Raw genomic sequence first — 25,690 nt, 5'->3', positions numbered from 1 at the left:
AAACTGTTTTAAAGGATTATAGAAACAACTCCCCCAGCTAAATAATATTAAAATAATATGAAGAAATATCTGCACAAAAAGTTTAAAACAACCAATTTTCTAACGTTTAAGGCTCACAGTGAGCCCTATGAATTAGCAGTGTCAGAACACTTACAATGACCCTGTTAACACCAAAACGGTGCCTGAAAGTGAAAAATTCATTAACAAACAAGGTACTTCTTTTTTTTTTTTTTTTTGTCGGTCGTGGGGCTTGAACTCTGGGCCTGGGCGCTGTCCCTCAGCTCTTCAGCTCAAGGCGAGCGCTCTACCACTTGAGCTACAGCGCCACTTCCGCAAACAAGGTACTTCTTATATGAGAATGTACTATTATATAAAGAGCAAACCAATGGCCAGCTTATTTCTGTTGAGGTGAAATCTCATGTACTTTTACTGCTGAGCTGGCCCAGAACTGTAATCCTCCCAATCTTAGCCTCCTATGTAGCTTAAGAAGATTGGTGTATACCACTGCACCCAGGTATGGACTGAGAAAGGGTCTGGCCCTGAACTTCTATCCTCCCATTTTCAGGCTCTCAAGTAGCTAGGATTACAGATGTGAGCCATTGGTACCAGGCTTGATTTATGCCACTTGTATTGTGCAGTTGTGGTCTGTGTAGAATTCCAGATGTGATCTGAGAACTTGGGAACTAGAGTAAGAAAAGAAAGTAAAAGGCAAACCTCTTCTAGTAAGACAGGTAAACCAAGTCGGATGGAATTTTCAAGTAATCGCAAGAAATTATTATCTGTAAGTTTAATGATCTTTAACCCACTTTTGCTTTCCTTGTTCCTTATCCAGCGATTGGCCTATATAAGAGAGCACAAGGGGACATTTTATCAAAAAGTTTAGAAGTTTTGTGCAATCTAGAAGCACACTGAAGACTTAAAATATGACAAAATAAAACGATCTCTTATTCAATACAACCATTTAAGTTTAATGTTTAGAAAGAGTCCTCCTTTAGTTCAAATTTAAAACAAATAAAGAAAAGGGTCACCTGGAAAAAGCCCATGCTTCTGGTTCAAGGTTGTCTCTCGAGCTTTCACAATGGCTCCCCTTTCCAGTTCCTACTTAGTCTAATCTGATACATGGACTTAGGGGAACAGATAAGAGTCTGTAAATTCCAAGCAAGCTCACTCTAAATTCTATCATATGACGACTTCCGTTTGACTCTTTAGGAGCAAGGACTCTGTAAGGATGAATTTCTGCCAATTTTTTCCTGAATAGCAGTAAATAAATGGTCGGCCCCCTAAACAAACCAATCAAAATCAGGCATGGACAACACTTAAACATGTTTTTTCTTGCCAGGTGCCAGTGGCTCATGTCTGTAATTCTAACTACTCAGGAAGCTGAGATTTGAAGATCATGATTCAAAGCCAGCTGGGCAAAAACGGCTGTGAGACTGATCTCCAATTAATTACCCCACAAAAAAGCCAGAAATGGAGCTCTGGCTCAGGTGGTAGAATGCTAGCCATGAGCACAAAAGCTTAGGGACAGCACCCAGGCCTTGAGTTCAAACTCTAAGACAAGCACACAACAAATAAACAAACAAGTTCTTTCCTATTTCCTATATCCACAAACTGAGAGACTTCGACTAGCTGGCTTCTAAACTCTCTCTCTCTAGGTCTAAATTTCCATAATGTTACAAAGATAAATCTTGCAATTCATGAGAGACAGACCAATATTAAGCAGGTTGAATTGGCTGCTAATCACAAGCATTTGTTACCCACCTGATCCTGGGGGTCAATCATCAGCGGCCATCGTCTCCCTTGAGTAACCAAAATGCCATTTTCTGTTGATGTCACATCACGAGGCAGTCCATCTGTGTTCCATTGCCTTATTTCATAGGGATCTCCAAGGATGTTAATGAGGCTGAAGGAAGGGTCAATTGGGATCTCCAGTTCCTGGCAGTACTCAATCCAGCATTCTATAAGCTATACAAAGAGGGAAGCTTGTGTGTATATAGTGAGGGCCTACACTTAGTGGTATGCAGGAAAAAGCCAGTTGCTAGAAGAACTGGATTGTACCAGTCTCTGCAGGTTCTTGCCATCAAAGAATAAGGTACACAAGTCGATTAAAAATCTGGAGACCTGGTGTTAAAACTATGCCATTAACTAAGACTTTGGGTATGTCACTCCCTTTGTCTGAACTTCAGTTTCTTCATGTGAAATGACTGGGCTGTCACAGTGATTTTCAAACCTAGGTATTGTGCCCCTTTTGGGAGAGTCTTGGGGACATGTGGAGAAATCTGGGGTTATTATGCTACTAGAAATCAGTAGTTGGAAAGAGGGAGATTAGCTTCTTGTTTCCTTCCTGGAAAAGTACAGTCATTCAGAGCACTGTCTGTCCCATTCTCTGCCCCAGTGAGAAACATGGCTGAACTGGACTGGAGCTCTTGCAGAGTCTTGATGAACCTATCAGCAGGTTTTATAACTCAAGGATGCAGGCAAGAAAGTTTCAGGAAGTCATTTTATCAAAGCAACTATACAACCCTTTCCCATTATTTAGTTCCCTGGAGAGTGTATATAGATGGGAACTTCTATTCTCTGATAGAAGAAAAGTTTTGGGGTTGGAGGTATAGCTCAGTTGATAGAGTGCTAGCCAATAAGCAAAAGCATCAGGTACTGAATTAATGTTCCAGTGTCAAACCAAAAAAAAAGAAGAAACTTTTTTTGTTTTAAAGATAGATATAGTAGTTGGGAATGTGGCTCAGGGGTAGAGTGCTTGCCTAGCATGCATGAAACTCTGGGCTCGATTCCTCAGTACCACATAAACAGAAAAAGCTGGAAATGGCTCTGTGGCTCATGTGGTAGAATGCTAGCCTTGAACAAAAGAAGCTCAGAGACAGTACCCAGGCTCTGAGTTGAAGCCCCAACACTTCCCCTCCCCCAGAAAAAAAAGATATAGTGAGGGAAAAACTGGCAGGACGCAAGGGAAATGGTGACATTGTTAAAAAATAATTGTATTCTTTACCTAACGTATGTAACTCTAACCCCTTTTACATCACCTTCATTATAATGATAAAAATATTAAGGAAAATAGAGATAGCTATAAGAGCACAAGAAACCACATATTCATCCTGTCTTATTCCTTCCCATTCCCAGACCTCTGTAGGAATCTTAGCACTTTAGAACTTTTCATCCTTGTTGATTTGACCTCCACTTCTGACCCTCAGGGCAGGGCCACACAGTTTTCTGTCCACTCCCAGGTTCTTGTGTTGTGTGAGTGATAACCCACTCAACTTTCTAAGGCCCAAGAAAAGGGAGGAACATTTTAAGAAAGGAGTAGCCTACCACTAGTCAATGGGAGAGTAGGAGGGTTGTAGAATATATATGTTTGTATGTGTATATACATTATATAAAAATGTAAGTATATATAAAGCACATGCACATGATATAATATTAATAACAATATAATATGTATATGAACACATATGACATGTATGTACATAATTATATATTCATATACATATACTTATTCCTAGATGCACATATATTTATATATACATAATACAAATGTGTATATTTATATATATACATTGTATATTTATATACATATAACTTTGCATCCTGGTGAGCCACCATAGTGGAAGGCCTCCATCTGAACTCAGAAAAATGAATCTCTGCCCTCAACATATATGTTTTTTATCACTCTTTAGGGAAAGTGTTTTCTTACCGATTGCCTGTACTGGGCCGTGAAAGCCCCATAATAAGCCACACAAGCTGCAGCTATGAACACATTCCCAATGATGTTTGATAGTTCCTCCTCATATTTTTGTATGCTTTCTTCCCATCGGACCTGCTCATCTCCTAATGCAGCTGTCAGTTTTCCAGCACGTATTAGACGAGCATTTGTCAGGGCCATGTTTTTTGCTAGAAAAATTTAAGAACATCAGGTCATGTTGGTATTTTTCTCAAATATTACAAGTTTATCTACCTGCTCTGGTTTGTAGCAGATACATCTCTATGAAACTCCACACCATTTCAGCTATTTCTCATTTTAAGTAAGTTTGCCTCTTTCATGCCAACTATTCTTTTGAATATATAATTACATTGGCTGAAAGTAGTGTTCTCTGTGGCTCTGTGGTACGTATGTTCTAGATCACATTCATCTGTTGCTTGGAGTTATAAATGCAACATGCTCCAAGAAGTCTTGATTAGGTAGAAGATGTTGAATATACACAGTCTCTGTAGTGCTTGCCACTTGATAGGTTAGTAGAAGAAGTCCAGTGAAAATAAGTCAGATAAAAACAGACATCTGGGGGCTGAGAAGGTGGCTCAGTGGTAGAGTGCTTGCCTTGCATGCATGAGGCCCTGGGTTTGATTCCTCAGTGTCAAAGAAGCAGAAAAAGCTGGAAGTGGAACTGTGATTCAAGTGGTAGAGTGCTAGCCTTGATCTGAAGAGCTGAGGGATAGCACCCAGGCTCAGAGTTCAGGCCCCACGACTGACAACCCTCCCCCCGAAAAAACAAAATAAAACAAAACAAAAACCCCAGACATCTGCCTGCTTGATAATTCTTCTAACTTTTGAAGATCAAGCCTTTTCTGCCAATGTATTTTCTATGAGTTACTTACCTAAATTTTCTTTTTCATTTATACTTTTGTCATATTTGTCTTGTAAGGCTTGTATTTGATCCTCTACTTGTTTTAGTAATGCTTGTTTTTCTTTCAGAGTAGCCATTGTAATATCAAGTTCAGCCTGATAAAACAAAGCAAGTATCTATATATATGTATAGGTATATACATATATATGTGTATATATATGTATATATATGAGCTCTATGTGGAGTCTTTTGAAGAACCTTCATACTACTTTCCAAAGTGGTTGATAGAGTTCCCTGTGACCCAGCAATCCCACTTTTGGGCATTTACCCAATGATCACAAACAAGGCTATACTAAAGCTACCAGCACAACTATGTTTATCATAGCATTATTTACCATACCTAAAATATGGAACCAACCCAGATGTCTCAGTAGATGAATGGATCAAGAAAATGTGACACACACACACACACACACACACACACACACACACACACAATGGAATCCTCCATCAAAAAAATGACACCGCCTCATTTGTTAGGAAATGGAAAGACTTGGAAAAAATTATATTAAGTGAAATAAGCCAGGCCCAAAGAAAAATAGGTCCTATGGTTTCCTTTATTTGCAATAATTAGTAAATGTTCAGGTAAGCAGAAAAGGTCAAAAGCTATGTACATATGAACATATAAGATGATGTTAAGCAAAATGAACCCTGAGATAGGGACACAGTGGTTTTTTCCCCTCTTTTGCTATTGTTTTTAACGTATTTATAATGTACTATATGATTTTTTTTTTGTCTCTTTGGTATGTTCTTCCTCCATGGTATAACCTCTGTTTTCACTGTATTTGATTCTGGTGCCCTGCATTTTGTATATACATTTTCCTAATTTGGGGAGGGGAAGGGAAATAACAAAATGCTTAAATAGGGATACAGGTTGACCCATTGTAACAATGAGATGTATAAGACACTATGTTGAAAACGAATTTACAACTTCGGTGGGGGTGGGGTGGGGCAGGGAGGATTTGGGGAGGTGAGGAGGGAAGGGATGGTAGGGGAAAAACAAAGGAGGAGGTAACATTGCACAACAGGAAATGTACTCATTATCCTACTCATGTAACTTAACCCCTTTGTACAGTATTTTTACAATAAAAAACATATAAAAATAAAAAATTATGTTCTCTTTTACATGTTGAAAAATAATTTGATGTACTATCAAAGATACAAAGATACAAGGGAGTAAAATATAAATAAAAAGTAGATAAAACAAAATTAAAACACAAATTATAAAATGAAGCAGATTTATTGAACATTCAAGACAAATTATTTGCCACAATGGACTACTAATTTTTTTCTTTTTGGCAATAGAATGTGAACTCAGTGGCTTATAATCACTAAACAGGTGCTCTTACCACGGAGCTACACCCATAACCCACGGATTACTAATTTTAAATAATGAAACTAATTATTCATACAATAATGGAAACCAAGTTTTCTACATTTTTTTTGGTTCCAATCCTGAGGCTTGACTTTAGGGCCTGGGCACTGCCCCTGATCTTTTTTTACTCAAGGCTAGTGCTCCAACACTTGAATCACAGCTCCACTTCCAGCCTTTTAGTGGTTAATTGGAGATATGAGTCTCATGGACTTTCCTGACCTGGATGGCTTCGAATTGTGATACTCAGATCTCAGCCTTCTGAGTAGCAGGATTGCTAGGATTATAGGAGCCTAGACCTAACTAGTTTTTTGTTTTGTTTTGTTTTTTGTTTTTGGTGCCAGTCCTGGGGCTTGAACTCAGGGCCTAGGCAGCACTGTCCTTGGGCTTTTTTTTTTCTCTTTTTCCCTCAAGGCTAGTGCTATAGCACTTGAGTCATAGCTCACTTCTGTTTATTTTTTGGGAGGGGGTAGTTTATTGGAGATAAATATTTCACAGACTTTCCTGCCAGGCTGGCTTAAAACTGCTATCCTCATATCTCAGTCTGTAGAGTAGTTAGGATTATAGGCGTGGGCCACTGGGATTTGGCTTTGGAGTTTTTATGTCTTGCAAAGATTGGGGGGAAAATCAAAAGAAGATTATTTGGTGGCATGGGCTACATGTGTGAAATATGAATTTCAGCCTCTATAAATAAAGTTATACTGGAATATAGCCATGCTTATTCATTTATGTATTGTCAATGGCTGTCTTTGTGGAGTGATAACAGAGTTGAATACATGTAAGAGACTGTGTAGCTTCAATGCTTAAAACTACAATCTGGAGCTTTATAGACAAATAGTACATAACCCTGATATATATCTGCAGGTTTTTATAACCTGTTTCACTCAAAGATCATTCTTTGTTCTTCTTGTGAAGTGCAAGTACTTTGTGTCTATTGTAGGGTCATCTGGCTCTTAGACCTCAGATGATACCAAAGCTAGATCATCGGCTGCTGCTGCTACCAGGTAATTAAAAAATGCCATAGGAAGCCGGGTGCTGGTGGCTCACACCTGTAATCCTAGCTATTCAGAAGGCTGAGATCTTAGGATCGCTGTTTGAAGCCAATCTGAGCAGAAAAGTACCCATGAGACTCTTATCTCCAATAAATTACCCAAAAAAAGCCAGAAGTGGTGCTGTGGCTCAAGTGGTAGAGTGCTATTCTTGAGCATAAAGAAGCTCAGGAACAGTATCTGGCCCTGAGTTCAAGTTCCTGGACTGGCAAACAAAACAAAACAACAAACACACACACACACACACACACACACACACACACACACACACACACACACACACACACACAAACCAAACAAACAACCCCCCACTACCCAAGAACAAAGAACCCAAAACTCTATGGGCACAGTTCCCTTTTTTTCAGATGAGTAAATGCAGAAACATTTTTGTTTTATGTTGGATAAAGGATGATTCTAGAGGAAATCACTAAACAAACAAAAAACTTTGCCAGTTATTGTTTAAAACAAAGCTGAAAGGCTGCAATGTAGCTCAGTGGTAAAGCTCTTGCCTAGCAAGTACAGCATCCGGGTTTGATCCTCAGTACCAAAAAAAGAAAGACAAAAACAAAAACAATTAAATATGCCCCCCCCCCAAACCTCTAAAAAAAAATCCTTCAAACATTTAAACTGGGCACTGGTGGCTCACCCCTGTAAACCTAGCTACTCAGGAGGCTGAGATCTGAGGATCATGGTTTGAAGCCAGCCTAGGTAGAAAAGTCCCCATGAGACTTTTATCTCCCAATTAACCCCTCAAAAAACGGGAAGTGGAGCTATGGCTTAAAGTGAGAGTGCTATGCCTTGAGCAAAAGAGCTCAGGGACAGTGCCCAGGCCCTGAGTTCAAACCCTATGACCGATAAAACCTCCTAAAAAAACCACCAACAAAAGAACTAATTTTCAAGAATATTGTCACCATCTCTATTGAATAGGAACATGGTGATACTATTCAGAGTATGAATGATTGATGATCACAACCCTTATTTCTATAAAATAACACAACATGGATAACATACCTGTGCAGCTCGAAGTTTTTGTCTCTTTGGTTCGACCACCTTGACTACTCGTGAGTACAAATCCATTGCTCGTACCCACATACACATTGACTTACATGCTTTGGACACTTTCTCTACTTTTTCAGGCACAAAGTCAGGATTGTTAATATATTTCTGAAGCTTTGTCAAGATCTGAGGCTTTATGTTTTCCTTATCATAGTCTAAAAGCCTTTTCAGAAAGTTAGAGTCCCCAAGAAGTTGCTTTGCTGTTGGCCAATCAGGTCTGAAAGACAGAAATCCTAAATTAATAACATTGTAATCAAGAAATATAAAACATAGCAGATATATTCCTCTGAGAACATTATATGACTCCCATAATAACTGTTAGCTATGCACACAGTTATCATAGGGAGAAAGTAATTGGATGATTAAGATTCCATATAACTCAAATTTGGTAGACAAAATGATAAAATAATAGAGTTCTGGAAAACGTAAGCCATTATAGGAAAAAAAAAACAGTTTTAATTCAAAACTGGCCTAGGCACACATTTTATCTCATTTGCCTTAGTTTTCTAGCTGGGATTTATATTTTTTATGGTCAGCCTTGCTCTTTGGAGTTATTATCACATTGGTCTCTATATTATGTAAATCTGACTAGGTAAAAAATATTCAATGGTTTAAAAACTCCTCTGCCTACAGAGGCTTTTATCTGTGCCCTGCAGAGGTTTTCCTGAAGAAGGTGCTTGTCTGAGGGACAAGTGATAGAGTACTTCAGGTCATTTGCTAAGTTTAACATAAAAGGTATGTTATTATTTACTACTACTACTACTACTACTACTACTACTACTACTACTACTATTCTTATTTTGTGTTGGGATTAGGGCTTGTATTCATGGCCTGAGTGCTGTGCCTTAGTTTTGTTTGCTCAAGGCTGGCACTTTTCTGCTTGAGCCACATCTTCACTTCTGGCTTTTTGGTGATTACTTGGAGATAGGAGTTGCATGGACTTTCTTGCCTGTGCTGGCTTCAAATCCCTGATCTTCAGATGTTAGCCTCTTGAGTGGCCAGGATTACAGGCATGAACCACTGGCACATGGCCTATACAATAATTTTTTTTAATTAAAAAAAGAATTCTGTTTGCCAATAAATGTTTGGAAGGTACATATCTTCAAGATGAAATCTGAACTGTGATGCAGCACACCTGATCTTCCAGGATTGTAATCACTGCTCTGATCAGTTCCCTCCCATTCTGTGAACATCATGGCTCTCTGAGCTCTCCCCATGGTCCAACCACCAGCTGAGCATCTTCTTCTGAGAAACCTACATATACCTCTCCATTAAATGTACATCCTGTGGAGAAAGACTCTAATCTTTATGTCTTTCATGATCTAGAATAAAGTAGAATTTGAAAAGAAAAGCCTACTGAATCAGTTTGAATCAATTTAGTGAATGATTAAATTGGAGGAATGTTGGAGAGGAGGATGAACGTGTGTATGTGTGTGTGTGTGTGTGTGTGTGTGTGTGTGTTTGTGTGTTAAAAATGGAGAAAAAGCCAGGCACTGGTGGCCTGTAATCCTAGCTAGTCAAAAAGCTGAGGTCTGAGGATCACGGTTCAAAGTCAGTCTGGGCAGGAAAGTCTGTGATACTCTTATCTACAATAAACCACTCAGAAAACTGGAAGTGGGACTGTGGCTCAAATGGTAGAGAGCTCGCCTTGAGCTGAAGAACTGAGGGACAGTGCCCAGGTCCAGAGTTCAAGCCCCAAAACTGACCAAAAAAAAAAAAAAGGAGAAAAAAATAAACCAGCAAAAAAGTCCCACCTGATAGTCTGGTGACAGGTGATTGAGTGTTACTCACTTGGCATTTAAGAGAATGGAGATCGCTTCCATCACAGTCATGACCAAATCTGGGGGCTTTGTAAAAACCCGGATTTCAGATATATCTGCCTTGTCTAAGGAATCCAGTGCTTTATTGGCAGCATCAAGGGCAGGCAGGGCTTCATCCAGATCTCTTTGAGCATCATCTGCTATTGCTTGGGTTTCTTCAGCTTTCACTTTTGCTTTTGCTTGATCTTCTTGCACAACACTACGGACCTAACCATTGACATATGATTGCTTAAGTGATCTCAGAGGTTGAGCATCCATAATCCAGTAAATCAAAATTGGAAAGGTTTTGAGTGCCAAAATGATTTCCCATATGGAACATTCTACACTTGATCTCATATGATAAGCCATAGGCAAAATAGAGGGCAGGTGTACTAAAAATACTGTCTAAAATTGTATTCAGGCTATGCCATGTGTATAAAGTATATATGAAGATGAATGAATTTTGTGTGTGGACTTGGGTCCTAGGTTCAAAATATCTCATCATACATGCAAATATTCCCAAATCCCAAATCCAAAGTATCCCCAAGTATTTTGGGTAAGAAAGACTCAACCTGTATTTGAATTTCAGTGTTTGAAAATAAAGCCAATAATAATGAGTTATATTTTCTCTTTAGGTTAGACCAGTGATAAAAGAGAATTAGTTAGATTGCATTTTATGCTCTTTGTCCATCTCATGCCATGTCAATAAGTAATAGAGATAAAATTAAAACAAGAGTTTCCTCCTTAGGAGAGAAACAGTTGCTTTATATTTGCAGGTAGTACGATCCTCAAATCTCAGTCTCTTGAATAGATAGGATTACAGGTGTGAGCCACCAGTGCCTAAGAGAGGCACTAAAGAGAGGTTGCTTACAATTAAAAATCATTTCTAAGCCAGGTGTTGTGTAACACACATGTAATAGCAGAAATCTCGAGTCTGAGATAGAAGAATCTTGAGTTTAAGGCCAGCTTAGGCTAGCTAGTGAAATCTTCCTTAAAAAAAAAAAAAAACAAGCTTCATGCAATCCCATTTGTCCAATCTTTCTTTGATTTGTTGTATTTCTGGGTCGCTATTAAGAACATTTCGGCCTGTGCCAAGGAGACCTAGGTTTTCTCCTATTCTGCCCTGTAATGTTTTCAGGGTGTCTGCTTTGACTCCAAGGTCTTTGATCCATGTGGAGTTGATTCTGGTGCAGGGTGATATATAAGGATCTAGCTTTAGTTTTAGTTTCTGCATGGCAACGGACATAGCTAGCAAGATCAATAGAAAGCTCACAGATTGGGAGAAGATCTTCACTAGCCATACAACAGATAAGGGTCTCATATCTAAAATATACTTGGAACTCAAAAATTAAATCCCCCAACAACAAATCCTCAAAGAAACAACTGCCCAATAAATAAGTGGGCTAAAGACTTAAAGAGAAACTTCTCTGAAGAGCAAATAAGAATGGCCAATAGGCACATGAGGAAATGCTCAACCTCTCTAGCCATAAAAGAAATGCAAATCAAAACAATATTGAGATACCACCTCATCCCAGTTAAAATGGCAATAATCAAGAACTCTAATAACAACAGATGCTGGAGGGGATGTGGTCAGAAGGGAACCCTACTGCATTGTTGGTGGGAGTGTAAACTTGTTCAACCAGTTTGGAAAGTAGTATGGAGGTTCTTCAAAAGACTCCACATAGAGCTCCCCTATGACCCAGCAAACCCACTTTTGGACATTTACCCAAATGATCACAAACAAGACCATACTAAAGCTACCAGCACAACTATGTTTATCACAGCATTATTTATGATAGCTAAGATATGGAACCAACCCGGATGCCCCTCAGTAGATGAATGGATCAAGAAAATGTGATATATGTATGTATGTATGTATGTATGTGTATATATATATACATATATATGTATATATATGAATTCTATGCCTCCATCAGAAAGAATGACATTGTCCCATTTGTTAGGAAATGGAAAGACTTGGAAAAAATTATATTAAGTGAAGTGAGTCAGGCCCAAAGAAACATAGGCCCCATGGTTTCCCTTATTTGCAATAACTAGTATATGTCTGCGACAAGTAGAAAAGTTCAAAAGCTATATACATATGACCAGATAATATGAAATTAGGCAAAATGAACCCCAAGATAGGGACACAAGTGGTTTTTTTCTAGGGAAACAAATGGTTGTGTCTAACGTATTTATAAGGTACCATGTGATTTTTTTTGTTGCTTTGTATGTCCCTCCCCCATGGTATAACCCCTGTTTTCACTGTATTTAATGTTGGTATAATTTGGGGAGGGGAAGGGAAAAAACAAAATGTTTAAATAGGGATACAGGTGGACGCATTGTAACAATGAGATGTATAAGACACTATGTTGAAAAACAAACTTTACAATTTAGGAGGGGAGAGGGGGCGAGGAGAGGGGGGAATGTAGTTGTGGAGGTGGGAGGGAAAGGATGATAGGGGAAAAACAAAGGAGGAGGCAACAATACTTGATAAGAAATGTACTCATTACCTTGCTCATGTAACTGTAACCCCTTTGTACAGTATTTTCACAATAAAAATAACTTATTAAAAACATTATATTGAGGAAAAACAAAACAAAACGAAAACCAAACAAAAGCCTCCAAAACTCTAAAAAAACCCCAAAGCATTGCTTTTAAAATAACATCAATAAGTTTATCATTTGTAAGTAGAATTGTAGCTCAAGGGGTAGAACACTAGTCTTGAACAAAAAAGCTCAGGAACAGCACACAGGACTGGCATAAAAATTATCACTCAATTATTTTTAAGAAATGTATGGTAAAACACCAGGTGCTGGTGGCTCACCCTTATAATTCTAGCTATTCAAAAGGCTGAGATCAGAGGACTGTGGTTCTAAGCCAACTTGGGCAGAAAAGTCTGTGAGACTCTCATCTCCAATAAACCACTTGGAAAACAATGGAAGTAGTGCTGTGGTTCAAGTGGTAGAGTGCTAGCCTTGGGCACAAAGAAGCTCATGGACAGCACCAGGCCCTGAGTTCAAGCCCTAGGACCACCACCACCACCAACAACAAAATATATCTGTACACACACATAATTAAACAATCTGATCATATATGATTTTATGTAAGTGATCAATGGCTGAATAAAGCCCCATGCATACCATCAGATTATGTGGCATACCTGATCAGCACTTTCTTGATCCAAAGCCAATTTTTCCATTAGAGCTTCAACATCTTGGGATTTTGCTATTAGCACAGGTTCTAAAGCAGAAAGATCTAATTTCATTCTATCTACTAGCACATTTGTTTCTAATAGCTTGGAGAGACCATTTTTCACCCGATCTTTTGCCTAAATGACAACAAAAAATTTCTATTGTAAGAACATTATAAATTGTAAGTTTTTGGCATTTATTACTCATCTATTAGATTGACAGAACTAGCAAATTAATTTGTAACACTTCAAGTTGTGTACATATTGCAAGTTGAGAGTAATTTTCAGGTAAAACAATCTAGGAAATGATCATGTCTTTCCTCATGGTAGCATGAGGAATTAATGAATGAATGAGGGAGGGCCATTGAACAAGCTGAGGCAGCAATCTCTGGTGCCCACAGCTGAGGGATCCTGTTTGCTTATGATGAGCCTGGAGAAACTGGGTACTGGGCATTTAGCTGTGTTTTGCTGAATCTGAGCCCTACATTCCAGTACTGAAAGTATTATTTTGTGCTGGTTCTGGTGCTTGACTCAGGTCCTAAGTGTTGTCTTGAACTTTTTTTTCCCCTCCAAGGCTAGCACTTGGGCCACAGCTCCACTTCTGGCTTTATTTATTTATTTATTTTTGATAGTTAATTGGAGATAAGAGTCTCATGAATTTTCCTGCCTGGGCCAGCTTTGAACTACGAACCTCAGATCTCAGCCTCCTTGAGCAGCTAGGATAATAGGTGTGAGCCACTGACTGGTGTTTGGCAACATTTTTGATTAGGAACAAAGGTACTATACCAAAAGAGTTGTTTAATTTTGTGGTTTAGATTGGCCAGTTAAAAATTATTGATTTTACAGTGTTGCTTTAAAAGAAAAACAAGTTGTTTGTTTAAGAATCATAGGCTGACTCAGGAACCCACAGTTTGCCTGAAAAACACAGTGATCGATCTCCCAGACACATAGGTAGTTGTGAAACAACTGATAATGAAATTTTTGTTAAATGATTTATTTTTCTGAAATAAAAGTAGCCTGTTTCCTGAACTTGTTCTTTAGTGCTCAGTAGAGTATTTTCTGTGTTCTAGCTATCAGCCTTAAGTAGTACTCAAATGGTAACCAGGACTCTAACAAAGTCCCTAGAACCACTGCAAAATAGATTTTGTTGTTCAATTATACACGCATTATATATACTGAATATATATATTCTTTTTTTTAATTTTTGGGTCCGGTTGTGGGGCCTGAACTCTGGGCCTGGGCACTGTCCCTCAGCTCTTCAGCTCAAGGCTAGCGCTCTACCACTTGAGTCACAGCGCCACTTCCAGGTTTTTTCTTTTTGCTTATGTGGTGCTGAGAAATCGAACCCAGGGCCTCAGGCATGCAAGGCAAGTGCTCTACCACTGAGCCAACTTCCCAGCCCCTATATATGTATTCTTTACCTAACATCATCAGACATTGTATTTACTAAGTATATAAAACAAAAATTACAAAGGAATAAAGTAGTTGATTTCAATATACATATTCAAAATCAAATCAAGCAGAGAAATCAAAGTAATTAAACAGAACAAATAATACCATCAAGAAAATCTGTCATTAGCAATTGACAGGATCTTATATCCTGTAATAGATCATATAATTTAAAAATGTCTAGAATTTTCACAAATATTGATCATGTATTTAGTCAAAAAGTTTTAAAGGCAAAAGTGATATGTGTTCACTTAGAGCCAAATAATTAAAAACTTAGAGCACATTGTAAAACGTGCTCAGATGAAAATGATAGCTTTAAGGCTATCATTATTAAAGAAGAGTAAAAAGTGCTGGTATCTCTAATTTACCGTGAAAATTTTAATATCCTATAAGTCAGGGTGTATTAAAAACAAAATGTAAAACTTACAAAATTGAAAATAAACAAAAAAGAGTCCATAAACCTGGAAGCTGGGTGTTTGAGAGCATATAATATATAAAAATATATAAAAATACTTATTTTATAAGGCATACGTATCATGAGGTAAAACTCTTCTGAAAAACATTTTGAGTATCCAAACCATAATGCTGTTACTATTTCAGTTTAAAATGTCTGTTTATGTGCACAGTGCATCTTGATCAGTGTCATCCTGCCATCATTCTTCCCCTCTCCCATTTATCCTATCCCCATCCATCTCCTCAAGTCTCCTAGTTCCATTTTCACATATGTGCAATAAGTATAATGACTGTATTCACCCATCATCCCTTTCTTCATTCATCTGTTTCCCTCCTCTTACGCTCTACCCCGCTCAGACAAACATGCTCGTGTCAGCTTCCTGCTATTAATTTCATTAATCTGTCTGCTAATTGTTCAAAGGGATTTTACCATGGGATCTTACTCCTGCATATACCACACTCTAATCAGTTTGATAGTGTATTTATATCTGTGTAGCCCTGCATGTGTTTACCTGTATGTTTATATTTTAGGTCTAACATCCAAGTATGAGAGAAATGTGCTCTTCATCTTTCTGAGCCTAGCTTACTTTATTCAACATGATTGTTTTTCCAGATTCATCCATTTTCCTGCAGATGGCGTTATATTATTTTTCCTGATGGATGAATAAAATTTAATTATATGTGTATATATGTATGTGTGTATACCAAAATGTTGAAATTTTAGCTCATGTTAATAACCCGATGATGATGATGATGATGATGATGATGATGATGATGATGATAATGGCATCTACTAGTTCTTGAGTACCATATATGTATCAGATTGTAGTCTAAATGCTCCACAAACAATTTCTTATTTAAATTCCACAACAATTCAAGAAGGAGTTAGAGATGTTTTTCAAGCTTATTTTTCTCTTAAAGCTTATAGGAAGGAATTCAATACTGTGCTCAAGGTTGTGTCCCAAGAGGCTAAACTTGAGCTGTATGTGATTTGTCTTCCACCAAATGCTTTGGGCTTAATGGGAACCATCAGCACTAGAGACCATTTAAAACCTCATTCCTGAAGCTTGACAAAGAATTGCCTCCATATTAAATACTGCAGCACTGACAATGTTGTTTAGTGTTTAATGTTATTTCAAGGTCGATTCTACCAAGTCAATGATACTTGTGCATTGCTACGCATGTTAATAAGTCAGTGACGTAAATATCCAGAAAGATCTAGAAAGTGTGTAAGATCCTCTAGAATAACAGTGTAAGACTTTTTTTTTTTAAAAAAAAAAAAATTTGACCCCAGTTTGTCAAGAGTAAAGGTCAGAATGAATCAGGATCTGGAGGCAAAGATAAGGGTATAGGGTTGTTGTTGTTGTTTTTTCCTACTCCTTCCCAAAAGTTTTGAGTTAAAAAAAAAGAGAAAAACCCAGCCAAGTTTTTCTGGACAATAGTGTATTGAACTTACTGTGACCAACTGCTTCCGTTTCTCAGTGAGCATATACAGGTAGAGGTTGATGAGCTCCAGGTAGGAGGTAGGCGTTGTGTAGTACCGCCGTCGGAGCTCAGCGTAATAGCGTTCTGCTATCTGGGTGACGCTCAAGTGAACATTCACGCACATGAGGGATAGCTTTTCTTTCAGTTCTTCACTACCAGTATCGATAGATAAGAAAAATGTCTTTGACACAGAAAGAAGTGCTTCTCGGGGCCACTGCAAACAAAGAAGAAATTCTGTCGGTCATTTCCGTCACAAACCGTTTAATAATAAAGAAAACTTTCCCTCCCTTAGTCCCTTCTTTCATGTAGGTTACTCCTCCTCCTGTCTCTGGTATTGAGTGAACACAATGGAGTTCTCCGTCGATCAGAGAAGGGCCCAGCTTCATTTGCTGATCCATGCTGGGTCACACGCGTAGAAGCCGTTTTATACTGTTTGTTCGTGGAAGGAATGAGTGGTTGTGTGTCTGTGGAATTCCATGAATGAATCGCAGATGTGGTGGGGACCTCTTGTCCTCACTCTGCACTCTGCTATGCAGCAGCTTCAGCAATGTCATCGCCACCTGGCACACACCTCGCCTCCTTTGTGCCTCTGTTTTCTCACCTTCACCTAACTTAGCCAAATGCAATTCTCTGTGACTCCATGCCTGTAGCAGAACAGCTGAGCATGGCTGTAGAGAAACACACCTCAGGCTGATGGGACCCACTTTCAATTCCTGACCGCCAGCTCCTCTGTGCAGCCCAGAAATGTGTCTCCATTTTCTAATATGCCCATTTTGTATTCTCTTCAGCGATTGCTTCGTATTCTATTCTATGTCCTCAGACTACTAATGCTTCTGCTTTCCTCTTTACTTTCATATGATAATTTTGCTTCTCATGCCACAAAAACAAAACAAAGCAAAACCCTGGAAGCAAACAGAGCGCGTTGGTGAATTCCTACTGACATGCTTTTTCACTACCTGCATTGGTGCCTCTTCTCCTGTTACTCAACGGCAAGCTGTGTGGACTTCCTGCCCAGGGCAGACCCATCATCTTTGACTGCTTTCCATACATACTACTTACTCAAAGACATTGGTACCAAAATACTTAATATTATATGCTGTTTTATCCACATATGTTTCTTTTCTAGATCATTTTTTGTCAGTATGAAAACACACACATACATACACCTCATATATACCCATTCTGCTTGTAGTTCCCATGCAAAAATACTTCTTTCTTGACCTCCTGCATCCCTTTAGCTTTCCTTTGGACAAAATTTCTCAAAATTGTTACCTATAAACTGTGTCTGAATCATTTTCCCTCTTCTCAATTGAACCTTCTTCTGAAACGTGGACTAACATAATTCTTGTCAAGATCTCTGACAAACTGTTTGCTGGTGGCTTATGCTTGTAGGCTTAGCTACTTAGGAGGCTGAGATCTGGAGGATTACAGTTCACAGCCCAAGCATAAAAGCATACTAGGCTCCATCTCTAAAATAACCAGCAAAAGGGCTGGGAATGTGGTTCAGTGGTAGAGCGCTTGCCTTGCATGCATGAGTCCCTGGGTTCGATTCCTCAGCACTACATAAGCAAAAAGAAAAAAGCTAGAAGTGGTGCTGTGGCTCAAATGGTAGAGTGCTAGCCTTGAGCTGAAGAGCTGAGGGACAGCGCCCAGGCCCAGAGTTCAGGCCCCACAACCGGACCCCCCCAAAAAATAAAATAACCAGCAAAAATTTAAGTTGGAGGCATGGCTCAAGTGGTAGAATGTCATCCAAACCAGCAAGCCAAACAAGTGAGAATCCCTGAGTCCAAAACCCAGTCATGACCTCCCTCCAAAAAATACCAACAAAAAAACTTGTGACAACTTCTGAACTGCTAATTCAGCACACTGCTTCCTTTATACAGTTTTGTTTTTGCCCTATGACTGTCACTGTCACCATTATCCCTGACATGAGTAACTTCCTAGTAGACTTTAAAGCTAATTGTGAGTCATTCTCAATTTATTAGCCCTGTAAAATTAGTAAATCTATCTGGGTGCCAGTGGCTCATGCTTGTAATCATAGCTACTCAGGAAGCTGGGGTCTGAATATTGCAGTTTAAAACCAGACTGGGCAGGGACATCCATGAGGTTCTTATCTCTAATTAACCACCAAAAAGCAGAAATGGAGCTGTGGCTCAAGTGGTATAGTACTAGCCTTCAGCAAAAAAGCTTAGGGATAGTGCTCAGGCTCTGAGTTCAAGTCCCAGGACACTGTCCTCCCCTCCCCCCACCCTCCAAGCAAATCTAACTTCCCAAAGAGATATCCTGGGTATCACCAACCTGGACAAACCAATCGATGGTGCAGCAGTTCACAAGGGATGGAAACATCCGACATCGGGAACGAAAGGCCTCCCCAACTGGGCTCATGCAGAGAACAATGTGTAGCTTCTGACGGACTCTGCTGATAAAGTATTGGAACACCTGAGCAAAAGAACAATATTCTTCAATTAATGACACAGCAACGAAAAGAAGTATCGGCTAATTAAGTAATGAGAATGAGTGTTGACATATATTGGAGGCTGCTGATATTAAATAGCAATAGTAGCATTGATGCATGAATTGTTCTGCTGGCCATCTGTGCCAAGCTTTGTCTTTCACACAGACTGGAAACACTAAAACCCACATATTATAGGTTCTAATGGATTTTTACAGAACCTGCTAGTATTCTAAATATGATTTAGGCCTTCCTTATTTTTGTATGTGAAGAGATTTCTTTTTAAAAGAGTTGATAGAATTCTAAGTATTTGTGCAAAGGAGTATCATTTCAACATAATTTATGACTGCAGTGCATCTTGACCAATGATACCCCTTCTATCATTCTTCTCCATCTCTTGCTATCCCTCCTATCTCCTCAGGTTACCTGGCTCATTTTTCACATATGTACCTTGAATATTATGAGTGTATTTGCCCACTCTTTCTCCATTCATCTGCCCTTCTTCCCCTTCATCTTCCCCCATCTGACAACACATTTCAGCTTCCTGCTACTTATTAAGCTGTAAGCTGTTTGAAGAAGTTATTCCATTGCATTCCTCTATTGTGTCTACCATACTTTAGTCAGTATTTGTGTATATATGTATATGACCCTGATTATATATTTATAGATCTAACTCCCACACATGAGAGAAAACATCATAAAGTATAAATATTCATAACAGATTTTGCTTGGGTACAGAGGATACTTGAAAGAGAGGGGCAGAGTATAGATATCCAATTTGCAGATGCAAAGCCTGGCAGAAGTGACATGGTTCCAGAACTTCTATCTTTGGATGTGGCTTCTTGTTTCATCTGTTCCTGAGTAAGAGAATCTAAATTTATGTTTACATTGGGAATACCTGAACTGATTGGTCAGGGAATCCAACATGCAAGACTAATTTGTCATAGTGATACATGCCTGTAATCCCAGATACTCAAGAAGGCAGAAGTAGGAGGATCACAGTCTAAGACCAGCCTAGTTAAAAGTGTGAGACCTGACCTGAAAGTCAGATTAAAAGCAAAAGGGCTGGGGGTGTGGCTCAAGAGTTAGAATGCTCCTTTGGCTAGTACAAGGCCCTGAATTCAATACCACTACATGGGGGAAAAAAGTACAAGCAGGGCACTGGTAGCTCAGACCTGTAATCCTAGCTACTCAGGAGGCTGAGGTCTGAGGATGGCAGTTTGAAGCCAGCCTGGGCAGGAAAGTATGTGAGACTTTTATCCCTAATTAACCCCCAGGAAACCAGAAGTGGTGCTTTGGCTTAAAAGTGGTAGAGCTCTAGCCTTAAGCAAGAGAGCTCAGGACAGTGCCTAGTCCCCTAGTTCAAGCCCCACAACCAACATCCCCCTATCCTCCAAAAAGTACTAGACTCATGCCTACAGCTCCACTCAAGTAGGACATTGCAAAGTGTGAAATAAACTTGTACTTGAAGGACAAGAGAAGCTGGCCAGTTTGGACAAGACTAGGACCTCTATAAGGCAGCAGTAGGGAGGGTAGAAAAGAAAGCATAAAATTACCCAAAAAACTATACTGAAAAAATTCTACTTATGGATTCTATAAGAGGGCTTGTGGAATGCTAAAGGTTCAGATCACTTGTTTGTAGAAAGCCACGCAACTATTTGGGTATGTTGTTACCTCGTCTCTGTTCCCCTCGGGAATTCCAGCTTCTTTTGCTTTTGGTCTGGTGGCTGCTAAAACATATTCCAGTTCATCTTTTTCAAATAAATTAGGCACTTCTCCTGAATTCAGAATGTTATTTATGTCTTCTAGGAACTCCTCCACTACAATCTATAGAAGAAAGCAGAATGATCATCATAATTCAGTCACTTTATAGTTGTTATATGTGTTATTGAGCAATTTATTTTATTTTTATTGTGTAACTATAGTTAAGCAAAATAAAGGTGGATAAGAAGACAAACATCACCCACAAGCTCATGACCCAGATGTTTTCTAGTTGTACATATGAAATAACTGTCTACATATACATTAAACTGAATAACCTACAGAATAGACTTTTTTTAAAAATTTAATTTAATTTAATTTAATTTTATTTGTGAACATACTGTACAGAGGGGTTACAATTACATGGGCAGGATAATGCGTACATTTCTTACCAAGCATTGCAGCCTCCTCCTTTTGTTTACCCTTCACGTCCCTTCCCAGCCTCCCCCCTCCCCCCAATCCCAATCCTTCTCCTTCCCCCCCTTCCCCTCCCTCCCCCCCCCCCCCCCGCACCGATGTTGTAAAGCTCGTTTTGGACATGACAACTTGTACTTCTCATTGTTGCAACAGGTCCACCTGTATCCTTAAACAACTGGTTTTTCCCCATTTCCTCCTCAAGTTATACTGACATCAAATATAGTGAAAGCAGGGGTTATACTGTGGGGGAGGGACATACAAAGCAACAAAGAGATAATCTTATAAATGCGTTAGAAACACATGCATGAAAGAAAAAAACATTAAAATACATATCTAAGGGTTCATTTTCCTGACATCACATTATCTGACCTTTTCAGCTTGACTCATACATATACTAGATATTGCAAATAAGGGAAACCATGGGACCTATGTTTCTTTGGGCCTGGCTTACTTCACTTAATATAATTTTTTCCAAGTTTTTCCATTTCCTAACAAATGGGGCAATGTCATTCTTTCTGATGGAGGCATAGAATTCCATTGTGTATATATACCACATTTTCTTGATCCATTCATCTACTGAGGGGCATCTGGGTTGGTTCCATATCTTAGCTATGGTAAATAATGCTGCAATAAACATTGTTGTGCTGGTAGCTTTAGTGTGGTCTTGTTTGTAAACATTTGGGTAAATGCCCAAAAGTGGGATTGCTGGGTCATAGGGGAGTTCTATGTGAAGTCTTTTGAGGAACCTCCATACTGCTTTCCAAAGTGGTTGAACAAGTTTACATTCCCACCAACAATGAAGTAAGGTTCCTTTCTGTCCACATCCCCTCCAGCATCTGTTGTTGTTAGAGTTCTTGATTTTTGCCATTCCAACTGGGGTGAGGTGATATCTCAATGTTGTTTTGATTTGCATTTCTTTTATGGCTAGGGATGTTGAACATTTCTTCATGTGTCTATTGGCCATCCTTCTTTCTTCTTCAGAGAAGTTTCTCTTTAAGTCTTTCGCCCACTTATTTATTGGGCAGTTGTTTCTTTGAGGATTTGTTGTTGGGGGGTTTAATTTTTTGAGTTCCAAGTATATTTTAGATATGAGACCCTTGTCCGTTGTATGGCTAGTAAAGATCTTCTCCCAATCGGTGAGCTTTCTATTGATCTTGCTAGCTATGTCATTTGCCCTGCAGAAGCTCTGCAACTTTATGCAATCCCATTTGTCCAACCTTTCTTTGATTTGTTGTGTTTCCAGGTCTCTATTCAAAAAATTTCGGCCTGAGCCAAGGAGACCTAGGGTTTCTCCTATTCCATCCTGTAATGTTTTCAGAGTGTCTGCTTTGAGTTCAAGGTCTTTGATCCATTTGGAGTTGATTCTGGTGCAGGGTGATATATAAGGATCTAGCTTTAGTTTTCTACATGTAGTTAACCAATTTTGCCAGCACCATTTACTGAAGAGGCTGTCTTTGTTCCATTCTATTGTTTTAGCTCCCTTATCGAAGATTAGATGGCTATAGGTCTGTAGGTTCATTTCTGGGTTTTCAATTCTATTCCATTGGTCCTGAGGTCTGTTCTTATGCCAATACCAAGCTGTTTTGATTACTATGGCTTTATAGTAGAGTTTGAAATTTGGTATTGATATTCCTCCAGCAGTGTTCTTTCCATTGACAGAATAGACTTTTTGTTTGTTTATGCTGAGCCTGGAGCTTGAACTCAGGGCCTGGGTGCTGCCCCTAAACTTTTTTGCCCAAAGCTGGCCCTCTACTACTTGAGCCATAGCTTTTTGGTGGTTATGATAAAAATCTAATGGATTTTCCTTTCTTGGCTGGCTTTGAACCATGATCCTCAGATCTCAGCCTCCTGAGTAGCTAGGATTACAGGTGAAAGCCACCGACACCTGGCTCAGAGTTAATTTTTTTGCATATAAAGTATACAAATATATGGTATAAAATATCATAAACATTCTTGCATTAATTATTGTGTATGTTTCTACAATAGAATTTTAATCTTTTATGTAGTGTTTTATTATGTGATAATGCTAAAATTTACTTATGTAATTTTTTCATGGTACATTGGAACTCTAGTTATTTAAAAATACTACAATAGCTATTCTTGTACATGTAACTTTGTAACACAACTGTTATTATATATAAATGAAATTAAAAGGCTGTAATTTTATATTGCAGTTAGCATCTTCCAGAAAGAAAGTTGTTAGATTATAAACTTTCTATGAAGGAGTAGGCCTGTTTTCCCCATATCTTTGCCGACACTGAATATAATGATTTTTTTTTAGCTTTTGTCAACTTGTAAGGCCAGACCACTAGCATTTTATTTATTTAATTAAATTGATTAATTAAAATAAATAAAATGATTACTGATGGGACTGTACAGTTCTTTCTAGGAGTTTCTTATCCACATTCTATTTTTTTTTGTTGTTGTGCTTGTCTTTTCATTTGTAATACATACTTTCATAATAATATATGATATATACTAATATATAGACATTAAAATGTTTTTCCATTTGTGTTTGCAATTAATACTACTTAACAAGGTTTTAAAAATTAAAAGGGAGTTTAGAATATTCATGCATCACATCTATCACTTTTGTTTTTTTTGTGTGCACCATTCTTGGAAGCTTGAACTCTGGGCCTGGGCCCTGTCCCTGAGCTTTTTTGCTCAAGGCTAGTGCTCTACTACTTGAGCCACAGCTCAACTTTTGGCTTTTTGGAAATTTATTGGAGATAAGATTCTCATGGACTTTCCTGTAAGGGCTGGCTTCAAATTGTGATCTTCAGATCTCAGCTTCCTGCTTAGCTAGGATTATAGGTATGAGCCACCAGTGGCTGACTCTCAAGTCTATCACTCTTTATCCTTAGGCTGACTTCTAGAAAAGTTACTTTTCTTAAAGTTAAAATATCCATATCGAATTAATGTAAAAAATCCTTTGCTAATTCAAGCCAAGCTCAGTGAGTCGGCTGTAATATTACTTTAATTTTAGAAATTAATCAGATCGGAGATAGAGGCTTTATTTCTTCTTTTCTTGGATAAAACCTATTTAGAAAAATCATATATGCATTTATGTACTTTGAACGTAAGATTTCATTACCTGCTGCTATCTTTAGCTTCTTATTCCAAAGATGAAAACTTTGTTACCTTTGATCAAAATTACTTAGAATTGAAAGGTAGAAACTTGATAAAGCAGATAAAAAAGTGGTCACAGAACATGTTGGATTGTACAATCATACATTTTCTGGTACACATGAGCAATTACATTAGTAATGTACCTGAGTGTCAGTGAAAAGGAAAACCATATTTTTGTCCTCTACCCCAGCCATTTTGTACAACTTCCTCAGGTCTTCATGGAAAGTATCATAATTATATCCCCGGCTGAGTTCGATCTGCATGCATTTGTAACCACATATGTGAGCTGCAAGTCTGGTGAGAGATTGCTTCCCTGTGCCTCCTACGCCCACCAGCAGGGCGTTCCCTCTTTCCTGGCGGATCATCCGGGCAATTCTGTGAGAGGCAACACAGAGGAAAGTTTATTTGAAGGTTACAAACATGGCTTACTCTCTGGAACAAGCCCCAGAAAGAAAGGGTGGAGGTGAGCATATCAGGACTAGTAGAGGGAAGGGCAGAGTACCTTGAGCTCACAGTGAGCAGTATTAAGTCTGTCCATTTTCCATTTTTTGTCCTACAGGCTGATGGTAGCCTCTGTATCTTACATATGCTAATTTAAGATAACATTTCTTTCTCCCTTTGTCCAAGAGCAAAGGATTTTAATGGATCTAGGCTACAACTTAAATTAACCATTACATTGGCAAGCCCAGCTCTTTACTTTAACAAGGTTGAGCAAGCAGAACATTTCTCTCTCTCTCTCTCTTTCTCTGCCCTTCTTTCTTTCTTTTTTCCCTACCTTTTATTTCCTTCCTTCCTTCCTTCCTTCCTTCCTTCCTTCCTTCCTTCCTTCCTTCCTTCCTTCCTTCCTTCCTTCCTTCCTTCCTCTCCTCCCCTCCCCTCCTCTCCTCTCCCCTCCCCTCCCCTCTTCTCCTCTCCCCTCCCCTCCCCTCCCCTCCCCTTCCCTCCCCTCCTCTCCTCTCTTCTCCCCTCCCCTCCCCTCCCCTCTTCTTTTTGTCAGGCATGGGGCTTGAATACAGGGCTTGGGTTCTGTCCCTGAGCTTTTATTGCTCAAGGCTAGCTTTCTATCATTTTGAGCCACAGTTCCACTTCTGGTTTTCTGGTAGTTAATTGGAGGTAAGAACCTCACGGACTTTCCCACCCAGGCTGGCCTTGAACTACAATCCTCAGATCTCAGCCTCCTGAGCAGCTAGGATTACAGGTGTGAGCCACCAACACTCAGCCCAGGAAATTTCTTGAACCAAGAAAAAGATTCAGCTGTTCAGAAGGAGAGACCAATGGAAACAATTACTGCAAGATATCAAGAACATTTTGTAAACTTTCTGATTCTAGTTGGTGAGAATTTAATAAAGTACTGTAAGCCAGGTGCTAGTGGCTCATGCCTGTAATCCTAGCTACTCAGGAGGCTGAGATCTGAGGATCATGGTTCAAAGCCAGAGGGCAA

At 38.9% G+C, this 25,690-nt stretch overlaps 1 protein-coding gene across 3 annotated transcripts in view; it reads right to left on the bottom strand.

Moving 5' to 3' along the window:
* Dnah6 (dynein axonemal heavy chain 6) overlaps positions 1–25,690 on the bottom strand; it is a 196,070-nt gene that overhangs the window by 45,067 nt on the left and 125,313 nt on the right. For all 3 annotated transcript variants that reach the window (XM_069989108.1, XM_069989109.1, XM_069989110.1), the window contains 11 exons: positions 24,393–24,624; positions 20,617–20,769; positions 18,789–18,929; positions 16,462–16,704; positions 13,074–13,241; positions 9,903–10,138; positions 8,067–8,328; positions 4,606–4,729; positions 3,707–3,903; positions 1,762–1,965; positions 715–840 (listed from right to left, as the gene is read on the bottom strand). In XM_069989108.1, the coding sequence (XP_069845209.1) occupies positions 715–840; positions 1,762–1,965; positions 3,707–3,903; positions 4,606–4,729; positions 8,067–8,328; positions 9,903–10,138; positions 13,074–13,241; positions 16,462–16,704; positions 18,789–18,929; positions 20,617–20,769; positions 24,393–24,624 (2,086 nt within the window). The remainder of the gene's footprint in view (positions 1–714; positions 841–1,761; positions 1,966–3,706; positions 3,904–4,605; positions 4,730–8,066; positions 8,329–9,902; positions 10,139–13,073; positions 13,242–16,461; positions 16,705–18,788; positions 18,930–20,616; positions 20,770–24,392; positions 24,625–25,690) is intronic.

This window comes from Dipodomys merriami, unplaced genomic scaffold (assembly GCF_024711535.1).
Source record: "Dipodomys merriami isolate MVZ:Mamm:240054 unplaced genomic scaffold, mDipMer1.0.p SCAF_37, whole genome shotgun sequence".
In the NCBI taxonomy this organism is placed as follows: domain Eukaryota; kingdom Metazoa; phylum Chordata; class Mammalia; order Rodentia; family Heteromyidae; genus Dipodomys; species Dipodomys merriami.
This window is presented reverse-complemented; position numbering and strand designations above follow the sequence as displayed.